Here is a 26,288-nt window from a genome sequence, read left to right on the forward strand (position 1 = left end):
GGATATCAGAGAATTAACTCCCTGCTACCCGTCTACAGAACCTATTCACATCCTCACATCAGGAGGTGGGACTGACACTGGATTGTCAGAATGAGATCAAGAACTTTTTTTAGAGAGAACTGACAGCCACTGAACTCTTATCCAGCTACTATAAGCTGGTGACATAGAAACAGCCCCACATTAATACAACAGATTAGTCCAAAGTTTCTTCCAAGAAATGGGAGGGTCCAAGAACAATTACAAGCTGCAATGAGTTCCCAGTTGGTGAATTTGGAGACAATAATTGTTATTCACAAGGTTTATCTGCTAATTGGTCATATGATTCAGATTATTCTGGCTTTTATTTCAGATGCATGGTTTATATCCCTGTCCTCTCCTTCCACGAAACCAGGGACTGACAACTGGTACCTGCACAAAGTGGTCCTGTGAGAGGGATGTCATAGTCATTTCCCAGTAAGCCTCCACAAGTCCATTTAGAGGCCTCATGGCACTAGCACTCAGTCCTCGGACTAGACCCAGGATCTTTCTATATTAACTTGTCTATATTTCGTCCACCATTGAACACGAGAATTAACAATCGGCAACTGTTTTCCTCATACTGCTTTTGACTAGTGACATAGAAACTGTACTGCAATTATACAACACAGACATAATTCAGAGTTTTAGAGAGATCTGTGAGAGGGCCTAAGGACCATTGCCATTTGCTGTGGGGCTGCAAGTTTCCAGTCATTGAAACTTGATTTATCCCTTCAACTAAAAATCTAACCTAACCTAACTTAACCTGAAATGTACCCACATAAATTGGCCTGTTGTTTACCAAGGTGGGCTGCAGATGTTTGGAAGTGAATTCAAAACTTGTTACCCAGTAAGAGAGGACTAAAAGAAACACTAGTGCAGGAATTGCCAGTATGCATAATTTTAGAGGATGTGTAGCTTCAAATAGGGCCTTTGATGGTCCCAAGAGACTGGTCACAGATTCAAACAGCCCTAGATGCAACCACCATACAAAGGATGCAGAACACCCTATATTACAATGCCTTTTAACCAGCAATCCCTATATGATAATACACTGTAACCTCCTTGAGTGACATGCCCCACCCACAGACTTGCTGGTTACCTGAAGACTGCAGGTTATGTGCAAGAGAGACCAGGGGTGATTAATTGATTAATCCTAAGAGACAAGGAAGATCATATCAACAGACATGGACACCAATATAAATTTTATAGTTTGGATATTGGTTAAAGAGATTGAGAAATAGCCGACACGAAACAAGAAGTCAGCCTTCTCACAAAAATAAAATTCTCACTAACATTACACCTTGGTCTCTTAGTCCAACACTCGCCAACTGCCACTTTTATGGACATTTGGACCCAGGACATAACCTACTCTGGGAATTGGCCCAGGACATAAAACACCAATTTCTGAAGTGGGTCTATGTCCTGGGCCCAAATGTGTGCTTAAGTGGCCACACATTGAAGTAGCACTTCTGACTAAATGGCCAGAATTTGCTACAAAATTAAAACTTGCATTTGATGCACATGATCTTAAATCCTATACAAGAAACCTGTTGGGGTGGGGGAGGGAAGCATAGAATAGTACTAAGTGCTGGATTTGGGTAACTTGTACTTGCCATTCATAAGGACCCTGATAAACTGGCATGACATCACTGTTCCCAACATGATTACAAAGAAAACCTATAGATAGCACAAATAAGGTCATGAAATAACAGGCTGCACTAAAATGATCAAAATAAATCGTCTACACACTGTCTTTTTCACAGAACATGTGGCATATTTGGTACACAGTTTTATACAAAACCTCAAACATTACGTCACCTTATATCTACATAGGGAGTGAGAGTGTATATGCACGTGTGTGAGAGTGGCATGCAGCCCTCTAAAATAGGCACATTCATGTGTACCACATAACACAACATGAATTTAACTTGTTCTAAATTCTAGTACTTAATTGAACTCTCACATTCAACTCATTTTTATTGTATGAGGAAAGCTACAAACACTTATCAGCTGCATATCTGTTACTCGCATGGTTCTACAGTCAAGCATACTGACACTACCTCTGGGTGACATCTTCATCTGCACATCCTCAGAGCTGGTGTTGGTGTAAAAATTTGCATCCTTTTACTTTGTATCCTGGGGTGATGGTGTGGGATTTGAAGACATTGTCTTGGAGTACATATTTGACTGACAACCTTCTTTTCGTGTATGTATTACTAATATATCCTAGCTATTTCCATGTCATTCTTCTGCCATACAACATAACAATAATCCATGTGAAGTATACCATGACATATATGACACCACATCATCAAGCACACCCCATAGGACACAGTATGAAAAGCCACATCCACAGTGCACTTATCATAGGTCATGGAAAACCTACACCAAGTACCTCATTACACCTAACAGTATTCTGATAATACTGAACAACACTTCTTAAAACCAATCAATTCCATGCCTCCTGACAAACTTAGCAAAGAAAATCCACATAAGACACAACTATTGTTTACCTGTGTATGTTCGTCACTTCCCAACACTAAAAAGAATACCAACATAAAATCATATTGGTAGCAGGCATAAACAGAATGTGTCATTGTATGCTGCCCAACACAGTTTACACAACAACACTTATCTTTGAATGATTTATGGGCCAACTTATGGCTGTCGCCAAATACCTTGAAATTGTAGGTCTCCTATAAGAGAGAATCAAGGCCATAGATCATTTGGTAGATACTAGAAGTTTTGCAATTCTATTGAATATGAGAAGACCCACAGCAGGGACTGTATGTGATGGTCCTGTACCAGAGAAAACCGCCCACCTGCTGTGTCTTCAAAAATTGTCGTTACCCTCACTTCCATCTGGTGGCAGTCCCGAGGGGCTCGGTCTCAGGACTGGACTCATGATTTCTGTCAACTTTGATTTTATTTCTACCACTTTAAGAGGGCTGATAATCAGAAATTACTCCCCTCATATGACAAGCTGTTGATTGAATGGTCCCATGTAGAGAACATGGAGAACAGTCGAGTGTTTCTTGCCAGAGATATCTATAAGAGGACCGAAGGACTGTTGACAGCCGATGTAGTGGCTGCAGGTTTCATGTATGTGCAACTTGCATACATGTATGAAATTGTTTTATCTTTTTTTGGCTTGGAAAGTTAGTTTGTGTACTTTTGCTTTTAAATTTGGGAATGTTTCCTATTTACCTAAACTATATTAGTTGTACAAGTGAACTTTATGTTCTGGAGGCCAGCTACCAGTTCCTCTGGCATGCTCCCATGGGTGGAGATGGATATATTTGTTTGCTTTGATTATTGACTGGATTTCCAGAAACAACTGGGAACTTGCCAAGTTACGTTTTCCACATGACTTGGTGCCACCACATCATCCAGCCTTGAAATAGTACCCACATAAAATTGGCCAGGCAACAAACACCTAAGTGCCCAAGATGCAGATGTCACACAAGACATTTCATATTTTGTAAGCAAAAACTAGCAGTGCCATCCTAGTGGACACTGTTACACCAACAAGGTGGAGTTGCAGATGTAAAGGAGAATAGAGGGATAGCAGAAGTTGAAAATTATAATTGTTCAAAATTTGAGTAAATATTATAATTCTGTTATCAGAAGGTAATTGAATATTGTGAAACAGATCTATAGAGATGTCACTAAAGCCCCTAGAATATTAACTGTGTACTGTAAAACATAATGCACTTACTGAAGACAATATTGTATTACACTGAACTCCACTCATACCACACAACTCTACAAAATCTTTTCACTGAGTGATCTTTGGGCAGAATCTATACCTGTGGCTAGTATCTTAGGAGTTCTGGGCCTCATGCAAGGGATAAACCATGGTAACAGATTGACAAGTTTGTTATATGATTGTTTGCTATAATTTTGTTTTTTTAGGAATGAAATTGTACTCGTTATGAGTTGAGATTTACTCGTAGAATTAAGTTGTTTAGACAAAAAATCAGAGTGGAGACTAAAAATGGACTTATTGGCAATTACTAGTAAATTTGAAATCATGATCTAAAGACTGGGGACAAGAAAAAATCTGAAAAAGAAAAAATATGTTGCTTGACACCGTGGAAAATATACTGCACCTGTGAAATACAGTACAGTAATAGCAATTGTTGTTGCCTTGAGTTTATTTAAAGGGAAAACTTGCAGCTCCACAGCAGCTGGGATAGTTGACTGAAATGTCGAGAAAATTTACCATTGAGGTTCCAAACAACTTCATGGATTTTATTTTCAAATGTTTGAGCAATCAATGTTGCCATCTTCAGTGAATCTACAATTAATTGAAAAAGTGCATGGCAGCAATTTACACTGTAAAATAACACCAATGCACATGAAAAAGAAATTTCAACACTCACAAACAGTTTATGAAACTAGAAACTTCCTTTTATATGTGTTGGTGTTATTTTATGCAGTGTAAATTGCTGTCATACACTTATTTTTTTGTAGATTTACAGAAAATGGTAACATTGATTGCGGAAATGTTTGATAGAATCCATAATGCTTGTCTTCTTATTGGTAATTCTCTTGCTACTGAAGTTATGGTTCCCTACAAACATGTGATGTCTGATGTAACACCAAGAAAATTGTAACTTATACTTCAATTGTAGAAAGAAACATTATTGAATTGTGTTAATGTAATAAACTTTTATGACAATATGAATGTTATCTTGAGATAGTATAGTTTAGATGATTTTATCATTAATAAAATTGCAAATAATTCAGCAAGCTGTCAAGATAATGGGACAGCCTTTGGTCATTACTCAGTTAGGTTAGGATGATTATTTGTAATAATTTTGTATTCCCTGAAGATGTCAGTATAGATAAAAATGTGCGGGTACAGGGGTTTGTCAAAAGCAAATCCCATGATGGTGGAACATTTATTCAGTAGTTGGCATTGTTCATATAGTGATGCTTCAATTATTTGAAACAATGTTTATCAATGGATTAAATTGTCATTGATGATTTCATGGGATGCTTGAAACCTTTGTGTCTGCCACAGTTTAGATTTGTGTTAACTTGACACTTCATTGGTATTTGTGGTGTCATCCAAGTATTTCCAAGTTTTCATTGATGTTTTTTGTATTATATTTTGGTTAGGGTGTGGGTAGATATTGTGTATGAAGAGGCTGGTTTTGAAGACCATGATAATGATAATTGTTGCCCACAATTTCAAAGGAAATAGATTCTCACAGTGGCTGGCAACAACTGTTTGGCTCTTTGGCTGATATATAGGAAGAAACTTTGGACTGTTATCAGTGCGTTTTATGTTTCTGTGCCACTAACTAGTGGGAGGAGGGTAGCATTTGCTGGTTGTTACTCTCCCTTTGTGAAAAAGTGGAGGATGAATAGTGGAAATCAATAGAGATCTTAGGCCTAGTCTTGAGACTGACAGCCCATCAGGACTGCACCCTTAGTTGAGATGAGGGTGTTGAAGGGTTTTGAAAATTGATGTCAGAGAGATTATTGTCTCAAAAATAAGTTTTGCAGGACCATCACTGTGTATCTGTGGTACCATGGGGATGGTAGTTTGCAGTAGTTAGTGTATTAAACTTTATTGAAACTGTTGATGGGAAACTGAAACACAGACTAATGTTTTGATTTACTTTTCAGGTGGGTAGTGGGTATGGAGGAAAAAATGCCAAATGCCCAGGAATTTTGTCTACGATGGAACAATTTTCACTCCAGCTTGGTGTCCGCTCTTGATGGCTTTAAAAATGATGAGGACTTTGTGGATGTGACATTAGCATGTGAAGGACAATTCCTTAAAGCACACAAAATGCTTTTGTCAGCATGTTCAGTCTTCTTCAGAGATTTGTTAAAGGTAAGTGTGGTAATTGTGAGTAAATTTTGACGCAGCCCGAAGGGATTTCTCCCCGTCCTCTCCTTATATGCAAGGGGGACGGAGAGGGGGGGTCGCCGATTAAATGAAGCGGCCTTGCTGTGGATGTGCTGTGTCTTGCGACACTGCTTCTGACCCAGGGCGGTGGGCAGGGTGCAGGGATGACCCGTCATCCAGGAGGTGCTCAGATGAGAGGGAGGGTGGGAGGGGTGTGGAGTGTATTTAGGGATGAAATGGGTGGGAGTGTTTTTATGCCTTTCCCTTTTTGGCTACCTCCCTTGTAAGGGGGAAAAAGCCTTGGTATATGTATGTATGTATGTAAGTGTGGTAATTGAATTATAGAAAAGCCAAAGATTATACATTACTATATTCTTTGTTCTTTTCTTTCTGGAGGGGCCTGTAAAAGTATCATATATTTAAACATACATATACCAAAGGCTATTTTCCCCTTACATGGGAGGTAGCCAAAAAACAAAGGCATGAAATCCACTCCCACCCGTTCCATCCCCACATACTCCTCTCCCATTCAGCCCCCTCCCTCCCTTTTACTAGGCTCCTCCTAGATGATGGGTCTTTATAATTTTTAATTATATAGATATATGATAGTAATTGGATGTGAATTTGAAAGGTGAGAGGCTTGAAGAATTGGAGAGTTTTAAGTAGTTGGAGTTGCATGTGGCAGTGAATAGAGAAGTGGATGTGGTGAGTTATATAGTAATGGAGGCAAATAAGTGTTTGTGTAGATTGTAAAATGTTATGAGAAATATATGTGGGGATGAGTGTAAAGAGAAGGTAAAGGAGTGATTATACTCGACACTGTATGGAATAGAGATTTTGAATTTAAAAGGCAGTGGACAGGAGCCTAAATGTATTTGAGAAGTATGTGTTCTAAGCCTGGATAGCATAAGAAACGTGAAGATGAGGCAGAAAACATGAGTGAAGGTGGGAGTGTTCGATAGGTTACATCGAGGAACACTGAAGTGGTATGGGTATATGGAAAGAACATACAAGGAGACTTGCAAAAAGTATGGAAAGCAAAAGTGGGTAGAGTGAACTTCAAAGAAAGACCTAGAATGAGGTGGATGCACAGGGTGAAAGGAGCCTTGCATGTACAGGGAATGTTGTGGGGCAGAGGTGAGAAAGTGTAAAAGATTAGAGTGAAAGGAAGATTATTGATATAAGATACATCCTAAAGTGATGTTCTTGTCTGCTCTGTAGATGTTCTTGTCTGCTCTGTAGATGGTGTGGGTTTTGACATGACTTGCCCATACATACATATACCATACCCATAGAAATGGAGACTTGCCCATAGAAGGGGAAAAGGACTGTGTTTTAGTGTGCACACACACACACACTCACTCGCAAACTCGAAGGCAGAGAGAGGCGACATGATAATCATATTAATTGGAAGGAAGTTTGGAGAAAGTGGACAGGAAAAAAATCCTGGTACGAGAAGAAATATTGACAAGAGGTCATAATAAATGTTTGAAAAAAAAAAAAACACAATCACACTCACTCTCGCTCTTACTTTGAACTCTGTTGTATTGGTGTGAGACTTTCTTTGTCACTGAGGGAAAGTGGTAAGAATGTAGCAGTTGCTGTTTGTCAGCTCTTTATAACAAGGGCTTTGATAGGTTCTGAAAATAGGCAGCTTTGCTGCCTATCCTGCAGGACCACATTCAAGTACTCATTGTTGGTCTATGAGAAGAGAGAAGCTTTTTGAATTTATTTAAATGAGCATGCAGGGAATTTTTGGAGAAATATAAATGTAGTGGTGTTTCGGGATTACAGTATATGGGAAAAGTAGGAAATGAACCAATAGGTGATTAGTAGGGTAGAATGTGGTGTCAGGAATTGTAATATAGTGAAGATGTAATGTGTATTGAAAGAGAAATGGTAATTAGCAAACATAGTGTGAAGAAAGACAATTATAAGTGTATATGGGCCAGGGTGGTGGGTGGAAGGGTAGTCACAAAGGAGTTACTGGATTATATAGTGGTGCCCAAAAAGATTAGAAGGGTTCTGATCAAGGGAAATTAAAATTGTGGTTCAGTAGGGAATGAAGACAGGTAAGAGAGGCAGCAAAGTGCTAAAGTTTATTAGATTAAATAGAAAAAAGGAGAAGACATACTAGGCTAAGCTGATGAAGTATGGGGTATAGTGAAGGACAAGGAGAATCAGTGCTAAAGGAAGACTGGGTATGTTTTAAGGAGGGATTGCTAGAGTGAGATGGATGGGGTGAAAGGGGCATTAAGTAGGAGTGGAATGTCTATTGAGGAAGGAAGGGAGAAGGGAGGAGATGGGTTGATTGGAGAGTGGCTGTGTATAGATGACACTGTGATGCAAGGAAGGGAGGGGGCAGGGGATGGGGGGAATAGGGATCGTTTGTGTGTGAATGATATTTTGATGCGGCCCAAGGGGATTTCTCCCTGTATTCTCTATCTCCTGCATGAGGGGATGGAGATTGGGGGTTGCTTAAGTGAAGTGGCCTTGTGGTTGTGCTGTGTCTTGCTGCATTGCTTCTGACCCAGGGCAGTGGGTGGGGGACAGGGATGACCCTTCATCCATGAAGAGCTAAGATGAGAGGGAGGAAAGTGTGGAGGATGGGGGTGGAGTGAGAGGAAGTGGGTGCGTGCCTTCTGACTTCGCTACCTTCCTTATAAGGGAGCTTTCCATATGTGAAAAGATGTAAAATACAGTTGGAGTTGATAGAGGTCTTGTGCCCAGCCTGTAGACTTGTGTCTGGTCCTCTGTGCTGCACCTCCTGGTAGAGATGAGGGTGGTAAATATGATTTGAAAATGGGCAGCATTTGTGCTGGACCACTGCATGCAGGTACCCCTCATTGGCACTGAATGGAGGAACAACAAATGGGTTTTCAATGGATGTGTGGTGGGTGTGTGATTTGACTCTGCCACCTATTCTATAAAGGGGAAAGCTGTTGGATCAGGTAGCTGGAAATACTGAGATAGTTTGGGCATATAGAAAGAATGAGTGAAAAGACTAGCAAAAAAGGGTTTGGAAAGCATAAGTGGACAGAAAATTTGAGGAAAAGAAGAAAATGAGGTGGATAAGTTGGGTGAAAGGGACATTGGATGCAATGATAATTTGTTGAGTGAGGAAGGTAGAGTTTGAGAATAAACACCTTGTGAGATCGAAACCTTTATTGGTACTACGTTTCGCTTGTTACAGCTTTTTCAAGTACAGACATGAGCATTGAAGGTAGAGTTCAAAGATATGGAGAATGGTTATGATGATATGGTTTAATGTCTCAAACTCCCCCTATCAAGAGGCTAGGAGAGTGCCCCCCTAGAGAGGACTTTGTAAATGGACAAAGAAATGATGGAGTGGGAAGGGATGTTCAAGGCTGCTCCATAAATTATTGTGAACGAATAGGGAGGGGTAATCACCATACAAAGAAGCAGCAAGGGAAAAACCTGCTCTGGCTATCAGGCCCTGCTGTTGACATGTGTTTGGTTGTGTTGTGTTTGACTCGAGTCATGTGGTAGGGGACAGTGACGGCCCTGTTGTTATGGACAGTAACCAGAGCTTGTATCCTTGTGTACAGTCTTATCCATGAGGGAAGGGGTGACATAGGTATTTGATGGTTATAAGGTAGAGATGTGCTTAGGCTTGGGTAACCTCAACATTCAACAATTCTCTGAAATACTCTACCTGTGTTTCCGACGCTCCTTTCACTTCCATGAACATCTGTTCTGTACCTGACCCCCCCCCCTCACTCCACATCCTTCAAAAACATCTTTTTATCCTTTTAAAAAAATCTGTGGCAAAGGGAGAAGCTAGGGAAATGACTGATGGGGGAGGAAAATGCCAGGGTTATAGGAAAAGCTGTATCAAGAGCATTGAAGATTATGAAAGCTGGTAAGAGATTTGGGTTGGATGGATATCATATGGCGTGTGGCAAGGGAGGAATGGTTAGTGGATTGGTTTGTGAGATTAATTGAGGGAGGGAAATATGCAGAAGGACTGGAAGAGTGGTTATATACTTCCATTTTACAAAGGAAAGGGGAACAAATGTGAATGTCTCATTGGCGATGTCAATCAAATAATTCCAACAGTTGTTCCTGGATTCAAACCGAGACTTGCGTGGAGGCAGGCTGTCGCTCAACCAACTGCGAATGTAGTAATATTAGAGGGATCAATATGATGTAGTTGGAAAGGCATATGGGAGGGTGTTAATTGAGATGATTAGGACAGGAACAGAGGGAGTAATTGGTGAGGAACAGTGTTGGTTAGGAAGGGTGGAGGGTGTGTGGATCAAATTTTTATGGGAAGGCAGAATGCAAGAAGTTTTTGGCAAAAGGTAAAGATGCATTTTTGGGCCTTAGTGGAACTAGAAAAGGCTTATCACAGGCTAGATAGGAAAGCATTGTGTGTAAGTATTGCAGATATATGTGATATGGGAAAAGCTATTGAGGGCAGTTAAAAGCTTTTACACGAGTGATACAACTTAGGGTTGGGAATGGATATGCACCAGAGTTGTATTATGTCACCATGACTGTTCATTGTGTACATAGGGTGATATGGAAGTTAAATGTAAGGATAATGGGCAGAGGATTGAAGAGGTTTCAAGGAAGTGGGAGGTGAGTCAGTTGGTATTTGCTGGTGACAGCACATGGCTGGTTCAGAGGAGGGTCTGAGACTGACAGAGTCTGGGAAGGTATGTGATAGGAGGAAGTTTAAGTAAATGTGGGTGAAAGTAAGGGGATGAGATATACAATGGGTGAAGGTGTCAGTAAATTGGGGGTAAATCTAAACCACCTTAGTACAAGTCAAATTCTTGTGTACAGCATTAGCTGCCATATGTATGATTCATCACACTACTCACATCATAAAATATATAGTCACTTCTGTATTACTCATTCATTTTTACTCTGAGTAATAATAAACACAGAAAATGTGATCAAACCAGTTCACAGAATCCAGGGCTCATGTACAACTACAAAAATATATAATCAAGATGCCGACGCTGGCATCCTTGTGTACTCACTTGTGCCTCATGATGCCTTTGTAGGCATCATCATACCAAAGTGGTTAAAGGAGAGAAGTTAGAGGCAGCGGATATTTTTAAGTATTTAATCATGTGTAACAGGGAATGGAAGATCAGGGGTGGAGGTAAGCTGTAGAGTGAGGGAAGCAAGTAAATGCCCTGGAGGAATGAAAAGTGTCATGAGGAATAGGTATCTGGGGATGGATGCAAAGAGAAGGTTATGGGAAGGGGTGATTGTGCCTTTGACACAATGTGGGGGAGAGACTTGGAATATAAGGGAGACAGAAAGGAGAAATATAAATGTATGAAGTGTGGTGGGTATTTCAAGGAAGAATAGAATGAGAAATTAGGAGTTGAGAAGAGTAGGTGGGGTAAGGGAGCTGGCATATAGTGCTTATGAAAGAGTACTGACATAGCTTGGGCACATGGGTAGAATGGGTGAGGAAAGACTTAATTAAAAGTATGTGGAAGGCAGAGGTGGGTGGAGTGAATTTAGGAGAAGACTGAGAATGAGATGAATAGATGGGAGGAAGGGTAAAAGGGGAATGTATTGAGCAAGGAAGGGAGAAGGGAAGATATAGGTATTTGTGGAGAATGGTTGGGAATGGAACATAAATTGACACGCCCCAAAGGGATTTTTCCTCATCTTTCTCTATTTTAGCTTGAGAAATGAGGTTAGGAGAAGAACGGAGGTGGAAAGGGAGTTGGGAGATAGGGTTGATGAAAGAGTATTAGGATGGTTTGGACACATGGAAAGAATGAGTGAAGAAAGACTAGTAAAAGAGGTATGGAAGGCAGATGTGGAGGAAGTGAACATGAGGGGACGTCCTAGGATGAGGTGGATGGATGGGGTGAAGGGGGCTTTGGGGAAGAGGGGAATGTCTGTTGAGGAAGGACGGGAGAGGACAGAAGACGGGTGAATGGAGAATGGTTGTATATGGATGATGATGTGATGCATAAGGTGGAATGGATGGGGGATGAGGTAGTATGTGTGAGCAAAATTTGATGCAGCCCGAAGTGATATTCCCCGTCTTCTCATTTTATGCATGGGGGGACGGAGAGGGGGGTTCGCCGATTTAATGAAGCAGCCTTGCTGTGGATGTGCTGTGTCTTGCGACACTGCTTCTGACCCAGGGCAGTGGACAAGGTGCAGGGATGACCTGTCATCCAGGAGGTGCTAAGATAAGAGGGAGGGTGGAGGGGTGTGGAGTGTATTCAGGGATGGAGTGGGTGGGAATGATTTTATGCCTTTCCCTTTTTGGCTACCTCCCTTGTAAGGTGGAAAAGCTTTGGTATATGTATGTATGTAGCTTGAGGGGATGAGGAAAGTGGGTTGCCATGTAAATGAAGCAGTGGGTGGGTGGCAGGGATGACCCTTTATCCATGAGCAGCTAAGGGAAACAAAAGTATGATGGATGGTATTCAGAATACGGAAGTGAAAAGAGAGCTGTTAGATAGGGTAGATGAAAGAGTGCGGAGGTGGTTTAAGCCTATGGAAAGAATGAGGAAAGACTAGCAAAAAGGGTGTGGAAAGCAGAACTGAACTTATAAGAGGAAGACCAAAAATGAAGTAAGGAAGAGAAAATACAGAAGAGAGTGGAGAGATAATATGTAAAGATAAAGGGATGACATGGCCCAGAGTGGTGTTTTTGTCTGCTTTGTATTTATTTATTTATTTGATTTGTGAATTGGGAGGGGGTTGCCTGGTGTTTTTTTATTTGTTCATTGTCTTTTTATTTCTTATGTAATTGTTTTCCTTGCTGCAGAGATTACAGTGTTGATTGGGGCGTGAAATGAGGCTCAACCGTAGAATTTATATATATGAATGAATGTATGTATGTATGTATGTATGTATGTATGTAGGGTGCCAGAAGTGTGTTCCAGATGAAACCATCATTAAGCTGTAGTTAGGGTTGTCAGCAAATGATTATTACAATTACTTCATTTTTTCATGAAAATTATACTATGCATTCCAGAGTGAGGGATAGTAAAAACTTATGTTGAGTTCATTAAAGTTGCTCATTTGATTTAATAATTTTTGTATCTGAATTTGTTGATATTTTAGGTTTGTGATGTGAGTGATTGTACTAAATGTTCTGTTTTATTTTCTCACCCAGGCAAATCCATGTCAACATCCAATAGTAATTTTACCACCAGAAGTCAAATTTAATGACCTAGAAAAGTTGTTAAGATTTATCTATCAAGGAGAAGTTAATGTACAACAAGAAAATCTTGCAAGATTTCTAAAAACAGCTGAAATGCTCAAAATTAGGGGATTAGCTGAAGATAATGACAAGGTAAGTGTAAATTTTTAACATAATTGTTCTGATTTGTTCTTGCATATGGAGATTGTTGCCATCAGTTCCACTGGCTTGGAAACTCTCAGTCTCACAGTAACTGAATGGTCCTCGGGCTTCTTAGATACCTTGAGGAAGAAATATTGGACTGTTTTCAGTCTTTAGTTTTGTGGAACTGTTTCAGTCCCTTATGGTAATAGGAGGGGAGAATTTGGCATATGTCAACTTTCCAGATGGTCAAAGGTGGAGGAAATATAATTAAAGTTAACCACTTCAGTACGAGTCAAATTCTTGTGCAAAGCATCGGCTGCCATATGGATGATGCATCACACTACTCACATAAAATATAAAGTCACTGCTGTATTACTCATTCCCTTTTACTCTGAGTAATAATAAAAACAGAAAATGTGATGAAGCCAGTTCACAGAATCCGGGGGTTAACTCATGTACAACTCCTAAAAAATATATATAATCAAGATGCTGACGCTGGCAACCTTGTGTACCCATTCACACTGTGTTATTGTACTGAGGTAGTTAATAGGGATCATGTGACTGGTCCAGAGACCATGTGGCAACCCCTTGGTGGTGCACCTCCAGGTGGAGGTTTCTAGGACCACATGTCAGCACCCATCATAGGTTCCATAATATGTACACACAGTTGAAATTAGTTTGCAACATACATGATATAGGATGCTATTTTGCAGATTTTTAACCCCTTCCATACGGTGCCGCATATGTAGGCGGCATGAGGAGCAAGTGGATACGCGAGGCTGCTATATTGGCGTCTTGATTATATTTATTGTAGTTGCCCCTGCGTAATGACATACTCTCCAAACTGTCTTCATCACATTTTCTATGGTTATCAAAATTCACGGGTGAAAGAGAGAACGATCGATATAAGCGGTGACTATATTTTATGATGCGAGTATTATTACGACACATCGTACGTCTGACAGCTAATGCTGCCCGCGAGATTTTGAACTGGAGTGAAGAGGTGTTAAACAAGGCTAAAAGTGGATTTTTGTTTTCTACACATTTTAACCTTCTCAATACAAGTCAAATAATCTCGCACAGCATCGGCTTCCTGATGTAGGTTGATTCAATGATGTAACATAATACTTGTGTTATGAAATATAGAGTTATAGCTGTATTACTCATTCCCTTTCACCCTGAATGTTAATAATCATAGAAAACGTGATCAAGTCTATTCACAGAATACAGAGGTCACTCAGTTACACCTACAAAATAAATATAATCAAGATGCAGATGCCAGCATCCTTGTATACACACTTATGCCTCATGACGCCGACATCAGTGTCATTGTATGGAAGGGGTTAAAGGGATAAGGTTGTACTAATTTGAGATAGATGGGGCAAATATAGTCTTTGGCGAATATGATAGTGGAATGTAGAGGCTAACAGACTTTGTCAAATATAGATATTTTTGGTTAAGGAGAAACACGGTGGAAAATAAAAATTGGAGAACTAGTGGTTGGTAAATGGTGAATTGATGGATCTTGGATAGGGCAGATTTTTACTGGAGGGTGCTGGACCATAAATTGAGGATATTGTATCTGAAGAAAGACAAGTTGTTGGAGAAAGTGTAGGGAACTTTAAAGTATACTAATATAGATGGTTTTATGGAGGCAAGATAAAAGGTCCACATTTTGAGAAGGGAGGAATGAGATATGTGTAGTTGAAACCAGTGAGAAGGAGATTTAGATATACAATTAGGTAATGGGGAATTCAGTATTTTGAAAAGGGATAGATGATCGAAAAAAGAAAGTGTGATGGTAGTAGTGAAAATTTCTTTAAGAAAACATGGTGGTACTGTGAGAGGGAAAGGTTGAGGGCAAAGGTCAAAGAGATTTTGAGATGGCGTGCCCCTCCAAAGACAAGCATGTGTTGAGGATTGTACGAAATTGGCAGTTGTTGACAAGTGAAACAATGTACTAAAGGTTCTGTCCTCACATGGTGTTTATTTTGAATGAGGATGATTGCCAAGAAATGTTAGACATGGGAACTCGAAGAAAACAGTTGAGAGAAGTGACTGTGTTATTTGGGTGGGTGATTACAACTGTAAGGAGGTGCACTGGGAAGAATGGGAAGTTGACAGTATTGAAATATATTGGAGTAATTGCTGAATATAGTAATGAAACACAATGGTAGGGTGAACCAGCAAGGGTGAAGGGATAGGGAATGCACTAACGAGATTGGATTTACTGCTGATTAAATAGTTTTATCATGTTGGGTTGAGTGGCAAGTTACTGAATTCCATTTGGCTGTAGGGAATGCAGAACTGAAGGATAAGTTGCATAGACAGGAATGATATTTGGAAATGTGTATTTTGTAGAACCAAGGAAAATTTTCTGTCAGACAAAAAATTCAGGGACATAAAATATACTATCTAAATAGGGTATTTTTCCTAACTCTGGAGGTGGGGAGGGAAAGAATGTACTGAGACTGAGAGAATTTCAAACAAAGAAACCATGTGCTTCATAGAGCAGTATTAGTATAATCATCTACCAACTCTACTAGCATTAATTGTTTTTACCACCTTGTCCATATATTTATTGAATAATCATAGTGACATGACTCATCCCAGATGCTGTCCTACTATTCCTTTGACTGCCTTCAAAAAGCTTCCCCTAGTTCCATCTGTCTATAACACATTCCACAAACCCTCCATCAGTCACACCATATGCTATTACTAAGCCCATGGGAACTGGAGGGGGGAATCCTTACCTTTTGCCAAATACTTTTCACATAACTGCCTTATTACAAAAAATTGTACACCCTCTTTTTATTCTAAAGCCACATTGCTCTCCTCTATGTTCCCCTGCTATTGGCATTGATCAACTAACTAATCCCCCTAAAATGCATTCATATTTGTGTCCCATTTCTTTGTATAGGGGGAAGTATTCATGTGCTCCAATCTATTAGGACTTCCTTCTTTTGGACACACATTAAACAATCTCACCAGTCACTCAGCTGTAACTACTCCACCTTTTGACATTCTCTCAGGTATCCATTGTATTCAAGTGTCTTTCAAGGTTCATTTCTCACAATGCATCTCTTCTTTGTCTTAGCCTTATCATCCTCATCCCATCACAGTAATTGCCCTATTGTCTCCCACCACCACAATTAAAATATCCTCCTCCTCAACATTTGAGTATTGTACTAGAAATATTCAGACCATCATCTCTCTCATAGCTTTCTTTACCCATTAACAACCATCCAACTTGTTTTACACTCTCCTTATCAGACTTACCTTTTTACATATGATCATTTCCTTTCTGAATTCGTAGTCAAACACCTATCCCCCTCATATTGCTCTTACCTTGGCTTTCTTCACCTTGTACTTCACTTTTGCCCTTTGGTCGACAATTCACATATGAATCCTTATTTCTTTGTTGCAACCCTTTACCATAGCCACGCCACTTTATCAGTGCCATGGCATTCATCTCGTTCTACCATTCAACCTTTCTTCTGTTGCCACTTGTTCTACGCATGGACTTCGCTGTTCACACTTTGATACTTCTCTTTCTCCCTCCCTCTCCCCCTCTCTGTCCCCCTTTCTACCTCCTCTTTCTCTCCCTCTGCTTTCCCTCCCTCTCCCCCCTCATTCTCCCCTCTCCCTCCCTCCCTCCCCCTCTTCCCCCCTCCTCTCTTCCCCCCTCCTCTCTTCCCCCCTCCCCTCTCCCTCCCTCCCTCCCTCTTCTCTCGGTTTTTTTCTCTCCCACTACTCTCTTTGTCCCTCTCCCTCCCTCCCTTCATATATATCTCTCTCTCTCTCTCTCTCTCTCTCTCTCTCTCTCTCTCTCTCTCTCTCTCTCTCTCTCTCTCTCTCTCTCTCTCTCTCTCTCTCTCTCTCTTCCTTCATTCTTTCTCTTCCTTCACTCTTTCTCTTCCTTCACTTTCCCTTCTCTCTCCTTTCTTCTCTCTGTCTCCCTCACCCACTCCCCCCCCCCATTTCTCTCTTTCCTTTTCTCTCTCCCTCTGTCTTTATGAGACATGGACCAAAATAGGTTATATTGTTGAAATGGTTATTGGAGTAAAGATTTTCAGTGAAATTCATTGCATTATTCAAAGCAGTTAAAACAGCTGGATTTATTTATGTTTATATTTTTAGAAATACAGTGAACAACTGCTTGAACTCTTATGTTGTAAAAGTGTGTCTACTAGTGGATTATTATTTTAGAAAATGTTTAGGTGATGATAGAATTACATAGCCTAGCAAGGGTACATTGATTATGTATTATTATTATTATTATTATTATTATTATTATTTTATTATATATATATATATAAAGTGAAACCACATAGTAGAGAATGTATGAAATTTTTTTTTCAAAATATGTACAACCATGGCTGAAAATTTGAGTAGGCCGTGTGGGGAGCTATAGGCAATATGGGGGAGAGTGCTCTAACAAGTTGTTTTTCCACACCTCTCAGTGAATTGATGATAGGTATACACGTCTGGGATTTGCAAGTAATGCATCAGTAATTGTTTTGGCCCACTCTTTTTGATATTATAATTACAAAAGAGAGCTAATATATGGAATACACATGATATGTAGTGAGTTAAAATATAACGAATAACCTATATTATGGCAATTGACAGCTCCAGTATAGACAATGGTCCTCTATGAACAAGTTCATGAGTTGAAAGTAGTTATGTATACTTTGTTGATATAGGAATCAAATGTGTTGCATTGTGAAGCTGAAGTGGTTAACTCTCATGGATATAAGATATAAAGTACAAGTACACAATCAACTAATACTGCATGACATTATCAACAAATATTACAGCCATTATCATTACTGACACAAAAGATGCAAAACCATTAGTAAAATATATTTAAAGATCCAAAACCATGGCAGTCATTTTGAGTCTTTTGGCGTATCTTAATCCCTTCCATATAATGACACCTCCGTAGGCATCATGAGGAGCAAGTGGGTATATGAGGATGCTGGCATTGGTGTCTTGATTGTATTTGTTTTGAAGTTGTAGCTGAGTGACCCTCATATTTTGTGAACTGGCCTGATCATATTTTCTGTGGTTATTAATATTCAGAGTGAAAGAGAACAAGTAATATGGCTGCAGCTTTATAATTTATAATGCTAGTATTGTGATGCATCATCATACATCAGGCACCTGATGCTGCCTGCAAAAATTGGATTCATATTGAAGAGGTTAACCTCTTCACTCCGGGGCACATCGCACGTCTGGCAGCATTAGCTGCCCAACGTGCGATGTTGCGTCATGATAATCGCATTATAAAAAATAAAGAAAGTGCTCAATCATTTGTTCTCTTTTGCTCGTGTATTTTGATAACCATAGAAAATATGATGAAGCCAGTTTAGAGAGAGTGAAAATTACGTAGGTATGACTACAATAAATATAATCAAGATGGCGATGTCAGCATCATTGAGTACCCACTTGCTCCTGATGCCGCCTACGTAGGCGTCACCGTATGGAAGTGGTTAATGTAACAAACCAATTGCTGAGGAAAAAAAAGGATTTGCTGAGACATCACTTTCATGGCTGACAAACACCAAGCAACATTTATACATTATTAATTATTATTATTATTGTTGTTGTCATCATCATTGTTATAGTTTAATACATATACACACACACACAGAAGTACTGTCCGCCAAGATGAGGCGGACAGTAATTTTGTTGAAACTGGAAAGACGTACATAAGTGGCACAGTTTCACACCATAAATTCTGTCCACCTACAGCAAAGAGGAAAGGGGTGGAGCTTATGAAAGAGTCAAGAATTAATCATGTCAGTCATTGTATTGTTGGTGAGGAGGGAAGGTGAGTGCTGTGACCCCCCAGTCCAGGGCCCCAGCTTGAACCCGACCACAACATCTTTTGTGTTACTCTGTGTTACCAATATGAGTATATATATGTATATATGTATATATATATGTATTATATATATATATATATATATATATATATGATATATATATATGTATTATATATATATATGTATTATATATATATATATATATATATATATATATGTATATATATGTATTTATATATGTATATATGTATGTATATATATGTATATTATATATGTATATTATATATATATGTATATATGTATATGTATGTATATAAATGTATATGTATATATAAATGTATATATGTATATATATATGTATATATATGTGTATATATATGTATATGTATGTATATGTATATATGTATATATATGTATATATATATATACAGGTAGTCGTCGACTTACGACCGAGTTCGGTTCCGACAGACAGGTCGTAAGTCGATCTGGATGCAAGTCGGTCTATATATATATATATATATATATGTGTATATATATATATATATATATATATATATATATATATATATATATATATATAAATGTATATATATACATATATATATATATATATATATATATATATATATATATATATATATATACATTATATATTACCCTTTAAATATTTTTGTTAATGTATATATATATTGTATATTATATTTAGCATACTGAAATAATCTTGGTGTCTTTGAACTGTGTTGTATAGTATTTTTTAACCTTTTTATGATTTTATCTGATTTTCTTTGGGAAACGTAGCCTAGGCCTAAGCATACTGAATAAAATCCTATCATCGTTAACCTATGATATCTAATACTGTACGAGTATTTTCTAACCTTTTTATTATTTTACTATCAGAATTTCTTTGGGAAACGTATGCATACTGAATAAAATCTTATTATCTTTGAGCTACGTTGTTTAATATTCATTAACTTTTTTATAATTTTCGTTAGGAAACGTAGCCTAGGCCTACGCATACTGAATAGTCCTGTCATCTTTGACCTACAAATACTATTTTGTTGGTTACATTAAAATCATTGCAAGGCAAAATTAGGATTTTTTTTTTATTTCAAGACACATTCTTTTCGTTTACGTACTATACCGAAAATATTGTTATCGACAACAGACTGGCATAAACAAAGTTTACGATTACATTTTATTAATCGCAAAACATAAAAATACAAAATGCTGTACCGAATATATTATCGACAACAGACTAGGCATAAAAAAGTTTTACTGTTACATTTTATTAATTGCATAACATATAAAAATACAAAATGCAAGGCAAAATTGGGATTTTTTTTTATTTCAAAACACATTCTTTCCGTTTACGTACTGTGCGGAACATATTGTTATCGATAAATTAGCCTAGGCATAAAATAAAGTTTTATTGTTAATTTTATTGATTGCAAAACATATAAAAATGCAAAAAATATAAAATGCAATGCAAAATTAGGAAACATTTTACTTCAAACAAAAAAATTGAAAGAATATTTAGCTGGCTGGGATGCCGACGCTGTCGGCAGCCTGCCAAAACTATCGTACTAGCGTCTCGCGGCGTGCGGAGTAATTGTTCTGCGCTGCCAGGCGTAACATTGCAATTCTATTACTCTATTAAATGTTAAATATTATTGCACTATCTCGTGGTCGTAAAGTCGATCAGTCGTAAGTCGCATAGGTCGTAAGTCGACGACTACCTGTATGTATATTATACACAATGCACGTTAGGCAGAAGATTAACGTACCATCAGCAAACAGGGGCGAAAGAAATACCATAACATTGGAATCGCAAGGGATTTGATATCTAAACATACCAAAATCATAGGCCACCATAACAACTCCAGAGAGCTCCAACTTCTAGAGGCCATGTACATTAGAGATAAAGCCCCCTCCATCAATTTGCAATGCGACCTAACATCTAATATACCTCTGTACAGTCATAAGATGCACTCCTTCGCCTCTTCCTCCCCCTCCCCCTCAGCACAACCCAACTCCACCCCCCCTTCACCTCTCCCTCCTTCACCTCCTCCTCCCCCTCCACACAACCCCTCTCCTCATCAGGTCACGGGACCATTTAAAAGGCCAGAGGCCACGGGTAATCTGCTAATCACCTCACACCTTCCTAAGTGAAGGTCACCCAGGGTCAAGATGTAGCCACCAGCCATTTAAACTTTTCACCTATAAGGCATGTAGTAGTTATTATTTTTGTTAAATTTAAAATGTAATTTTAATATGTTAAACTTAACTGTAATTCTAAGGTTTGATTTCTAAATATAATCTTGTATATGTCCAACCATTAATGTAATTCAAATATATATATATATATATATTTATATATATATATATATATGTATATATATATATATATATATATGTGTGTGTGTATATATATATATACATATATATATATGTATTTATATATATACATGTATATATATATATATATATATATATATATATATGTAGATATAAATACGTATGTATATATATTGTATTTATATATAAATACATATATACATATGTATATATGTATAGATGGTGCTCTGTATAAATTTGACCTCAGAAAGAAAAGACCGTCACATCTTGGCCAAAAATTTATGTATTCTCAAAATTCAAAGTGCATCTCTTAGAGGATCTTTTGCCAAATACAGCTCACTCAAAGAAACCACCCTGAACCTCCACGATGACCTCCAGGAGGGACCTGAACCTGGAGCATGCAGGCCTTCATGGTGTCCTTCAAGAGACACCTGAACATCAGTTTGATCCTGGCAGTAAGCTTGTCCTTGGTGTTGCAGGCAGTATGATTGGTGTCTTTCAACTGCACCCCACACATAATAGTCTATGGGGTTGTAATCAGGCGAGTTGGGGGCCAGATGTTGGGACTGGTGAAGTCGTAAAATTCTCAGACAGCCACTTCTGGGTTTTCCCGGAGGTGTGACAGGGAACTGAGTCCTGCTGACACACGTATGGTTTTCCCGCAGCCACCCTCTCCACCCAGCATTTGAGAACAGTGGACAGCACCTCAGTATAGCCACCTGAAGTGAGTCTGAATCCCTCTTCAAAGGTGTGGGGCAGCATCATCACCATCACAATTTGAGGAAACTTGGTCTTCATGATGTGCGGGACTTTGTGTGGACTGTAGGCTAGCCACATGTTCTGTACATTGTACACCTGGGCCTGGCAGAAGTTCTTTTTATCTGAGAAGTACCAGAGCATCCCCAGCTCGACTGGGTGTTTGACCTTGTGGAGGAGTTTCTTGGCTTTTGTAAAGTGGTTCTCTTGGGCCTTGGCAGTGAGTAGTTGGCTCTTGCGCCTCTTGTACGAGGAGTAGCAAAAATCCTCGTTCAGTGCTTTCTTCATAGTGCTTTCTTCATAGTTGCCACTCTGATGCCCATCTCTTTTGCCAAGGTCTGCATTGCCTTGCCTGGATCTTGCCGCACCTTTTTATTGCAGCTTCTTGACAAATTTCATTGTGTGGACAGTCAGAATGCCAGCTATGATCCTTCCTGCTAGCCACTGCTTCCACATCTAAGTTGCAATTCTCCAACTCACATCTCATGGTCTTCATAGTATTCAAGAAGTACTGAGCTGCAGCTAAGATTTCTGAATTTTTGAATACGGTGTGAATCATCATGATGCATGTCACTCTCTACCAATATTCCTGTGCTTTCCAAATGTCCATGCTCCCTAGCTCTCGCACCCACCAATAGTACACAGAATCAGCTATCTGTTGCACAGCTATCTGTTGAAGGGTGAGTTGCACAGCTAAATTAAATTTCAGAGCCGAGAGAAATAAACTAATTTTAAGAAAGAAAATAAGCCTTGCAAAGGTTGAAAATAATAAGAAGGAATTTCAGTTAGAAATTAAAAACAGATTGGAAGCTCTAAGAAGTAACGAGGACACTGTCGAAGGTATGAATTTGAATTTAGTGAATATCATTAGGGAATCAGCAGAGAAAGTAGGAAGTACAAAAAGTATTAGAGAAAACAAATATTCCAAAGCTACAAATGACCTAATTAAAAGAAGGAGGACCATGCAGATCAAAAGCAGAAGAGACGAAATAGAAAGAGTAGAACTAAACAAGCTTATCAACAAAAGCCAAAGATCAGAGAAAAGAAAGAAAAGCATGGATGAAATAGAGGAAACTATTCAGAAAGGTATAAGTATTAAAGTGACCAAGCGCAGACATGCTTTAGAAAGACAGTAAATGATATGTTTGAAAGATAAAAATGGAGAAATCATTAACTGCAGATACAGAATGGTGTAAAGAGTAGTAGAATTTTACCAAGAGTTTTACTCGTCGAAGACCATAGTTGAGTCTGTAAATTCATGTGTAGACATTAGTAGTGTACCAGAGATTACAAAGGAAGAAGTAGAATTTGCTTTAAGAAATATGAAATGAGGAAGATGCACCTGGGGAAGATGGTATATCAATAGATCTGTTGAAAGATGCAGGGAAAGAAGTTTATATTAAGTTAGCTCAGTTGTACACCCAGTGCTTACGTCAGGAAAGCGTTCTGAATCTTGGTGCAATGCTATAGTGATTTTGCTTCATAAAAAAGGAGACCAGAAGGACCTTATTAACTATTGACCGATTAGCTTGCCATCAAATGTTTAAAGTATTCTCCAAGATCCATATGAATAGACTAAGTTAAGTTTTAGAAGGAAACCAACCAAGAGAACGGGCAGGCTTTAGGAGCGAATACTCGACTCTAGACCATTTGCAGGCGATGAACCAATTAATCGAGAAAACGGCAGAATACAATATACCTCTGTGTTTAGCTTTTGTAGATTACGAGAAAGCCTTTGACTCAGATCAAATAGCAATACTAAACTTGCTATGCAATAAGGGTATAAATGAACAGATTGTAAGAGTTTTAGAAAAGATTTATGCAAAAGGTACCACTATAATTCAACTACATAAAGATACAGAAAAGATCAAAATCGAGAAAGGAGTATGGCAAGGCGATACGATTTCACCCAAATTACAGCTTGCCTGGAAGAGATTTTCAAAAGGTTGATGTGGGAAGAAAAAGTTTTGAAGATTAATGGCAAATATTTGAACCACCTAAGATTTGCGGATGACATTATTCTTATTTCAGAAAGAGCAGAAGACTTACAAGATATGCTGAATGATCTAAACAAGGAACCATCTCAAAATAGGTTTAAAAATGAATAAGAGCAAAACCAAAGTAATGTTCAACACAAAAATTCATAGTAAAGAGATTATAATCGATGGTGAGAGTTTTGAAGAAGTTGAAGAGAATAATTATTTAGGCCAAATGATGAAAGTGAAAAAAGATCATGATAATGAAATAAAAAGACGTATTACAATTGGTTGGAAAATGTGGTAAGTATAATAAAATCCTGAGAGGCTCTCCTACCTTTATGTTTGAAAAGTAAAGTTTATGCATTCTGCCAGCAATAATCTATGGGTGTGAAACTTGGAAACTGATGAAGGCAATGGAAACAAAGCTAAGGATGGCACAGAGGAGAATGGAGAGATCAATGATGGGAATAACGCTGAGAGACTGAAAGAGAGCAAATTGGGTGAGAGAGCAGACTAGAGTGAAAGATATTGTGGAGGTGGTGAAAGAGAGGAAGTGGAATAGGGCAGGTAAGTTAGTGCGAACGACTGATGAGGGATGGAGCAAGTGTGTTACTGAGCAAATGGCACAAGATGAGAAGCGTGGAAGAGGGAGACCAGACAGGTGGAGAGAAGAGATTGAGAAGTTTGCAGGAGTGACATGGCAGAAGTTGGCGTGGTCGTGTGAATCATGGAAGGCTATGAAGGAGAACTTTGTTCAGCAGTAGACTCAGGATGGCTGATTTAATTGATTGAATATATATATACAGGTAAACGTCGACTTCCGATGGCCGCGACTTACGATTGTTCGACTTTACGATGACAACGACGACGACGATATGATAATTTAACCCCTTCCATACGGTGCCGCACACGTAGGCGTCATGAGGAGCAAGTGGATTCGCGACGCTGCCATATCGGCGTCTTGATTATATTTATTGTAGTCCCCCCTGTGTTTTTACATTCTCTCAAATGTGCCCTAAATCCCATTCTCTGTGGTTTTCAAAATTCGCGGGTGAAAGAGAGAACGATCGATATAAGCGGTGACTATATTTTATGATGCGAGTATTATTACGTCACGTCGTACGGCTGGCATTGGCTGCTGCCCGCGAGATTTAAGTTCCGTACTGAAAATACATATTATAGTGTTTGAATATGGTAAAAAGGATAAAAATAATTAAATAAACTACTGTACATGTTTAATAGGCTATATTCAGTATCTCTGGTGGTTAATATACAGGTAGGCTAGGTACAGTGACCACGGAACAGAGTGGGGATCGACTTACGATGAGATCGTCTTACGATGGCTCTATCGAAACCTAATGCCATCGTAAGTCGACGTTTACCTGTATATATATATATATATATATATATATATATATATATATATATATATATATATATATATATATATATATATATATATATATATATATATTATATATATATGTTGAAGTATGGAAGACAAATGAGTGGAAGGGTGGTGAGCTAAACACAGAGAACAGTTGGAGTTTGTATATATGTGTATATGTATATATGAATATGTATATGTGTGTGTAAAACAATGATGATAATAGTAACTAACAATGATAAATGTATAAATGTTGCTTGGTGTTTGTCAACCACAAAAGTGACATCCGAACAAATCCTTTTTTCCTTGGCAACTGGTTTGTTATAATAAAGTACACCAAAGAAGATTCAAGATGACTGCTATGGATTTGGAGCTTTTGATATATTTTACTAGTGGTGATATTTATTGATTATGTCGTGCAGTATTAGTTAATCATTTACTCATACTCTATATTGAACATGCATGAGAGTTGACCTAACTTCATCTTCGTAATGCAACACCCTTGATTCCCATATCAGCAAAGTTTATATATCTACTATCAAATCATGAACTCTTTCACAGAGGACCGTTGTTTATACTGGATCCATTATGTGCCGTAATATAGGTTATTCATTATACTTTTAATCACTACTTATCATGTGTATTCCATACATTAGCTCTCTTTTGTAATTATAATATCAAAAAGAGTGAACCAAAGCAATTAGTGATGCATTACTTGTAAATCCCAGACCTACATACCTAAGTACTTGTACCAACAACTCGCAGAAGGGTGACCACTTTGAAAGTGGTTTGGAAA

The 26,288-nt window shown here is 38.5% G+C and overlaps 1 protein-coding gene across 2 annotated transcripts in view; it reads left to right on the top strand.

Moving 5' to 3' along the window:
• Positions 1-334: 334 nt before the first annotated feature.
• The window catches only part of LOC143021494 (uncharacterized), a 56,384-nt gene continuing 30,430 nt past the window's right edge, over positions 335-26,288 (top strand). For both annotated transcript variants that reach the window (XM_076179057.1, XM_076179050.1), the window contains exons 1-3: positions 335-453; positions 5,659-5,869; positions 13,014-13,193. In XM_076179057.1, the coding sequence (XP_076035172.1) occupies positions 350-453; positions 5,659-5,869; positions 13,014-13,193 (495 nt within the window). In that variant the 5' untranslated portion in view covers positions 335-349. The remainder of the gene's footprint in view (positions 454-5,658; positions 5,870-13,013; positions 13,194-26,288) is intronic.

This window comes from Oratosquilla oratoria, chromosome 3 (assembly GCF_046742065.1).
Source record: "Oratosquilla oratoria isolate Oo_2021 chromosome 3, ASM4674206v1, whole genome shotgun sequence".
Taxonomy (NCBI): domain Eukaryota; kingdom Metazoa; phylum Arthropoda; class Malacostraca; order Stomatopoda; family Squillidae; genus Oratosquilla; species Oratosquilla oratoria.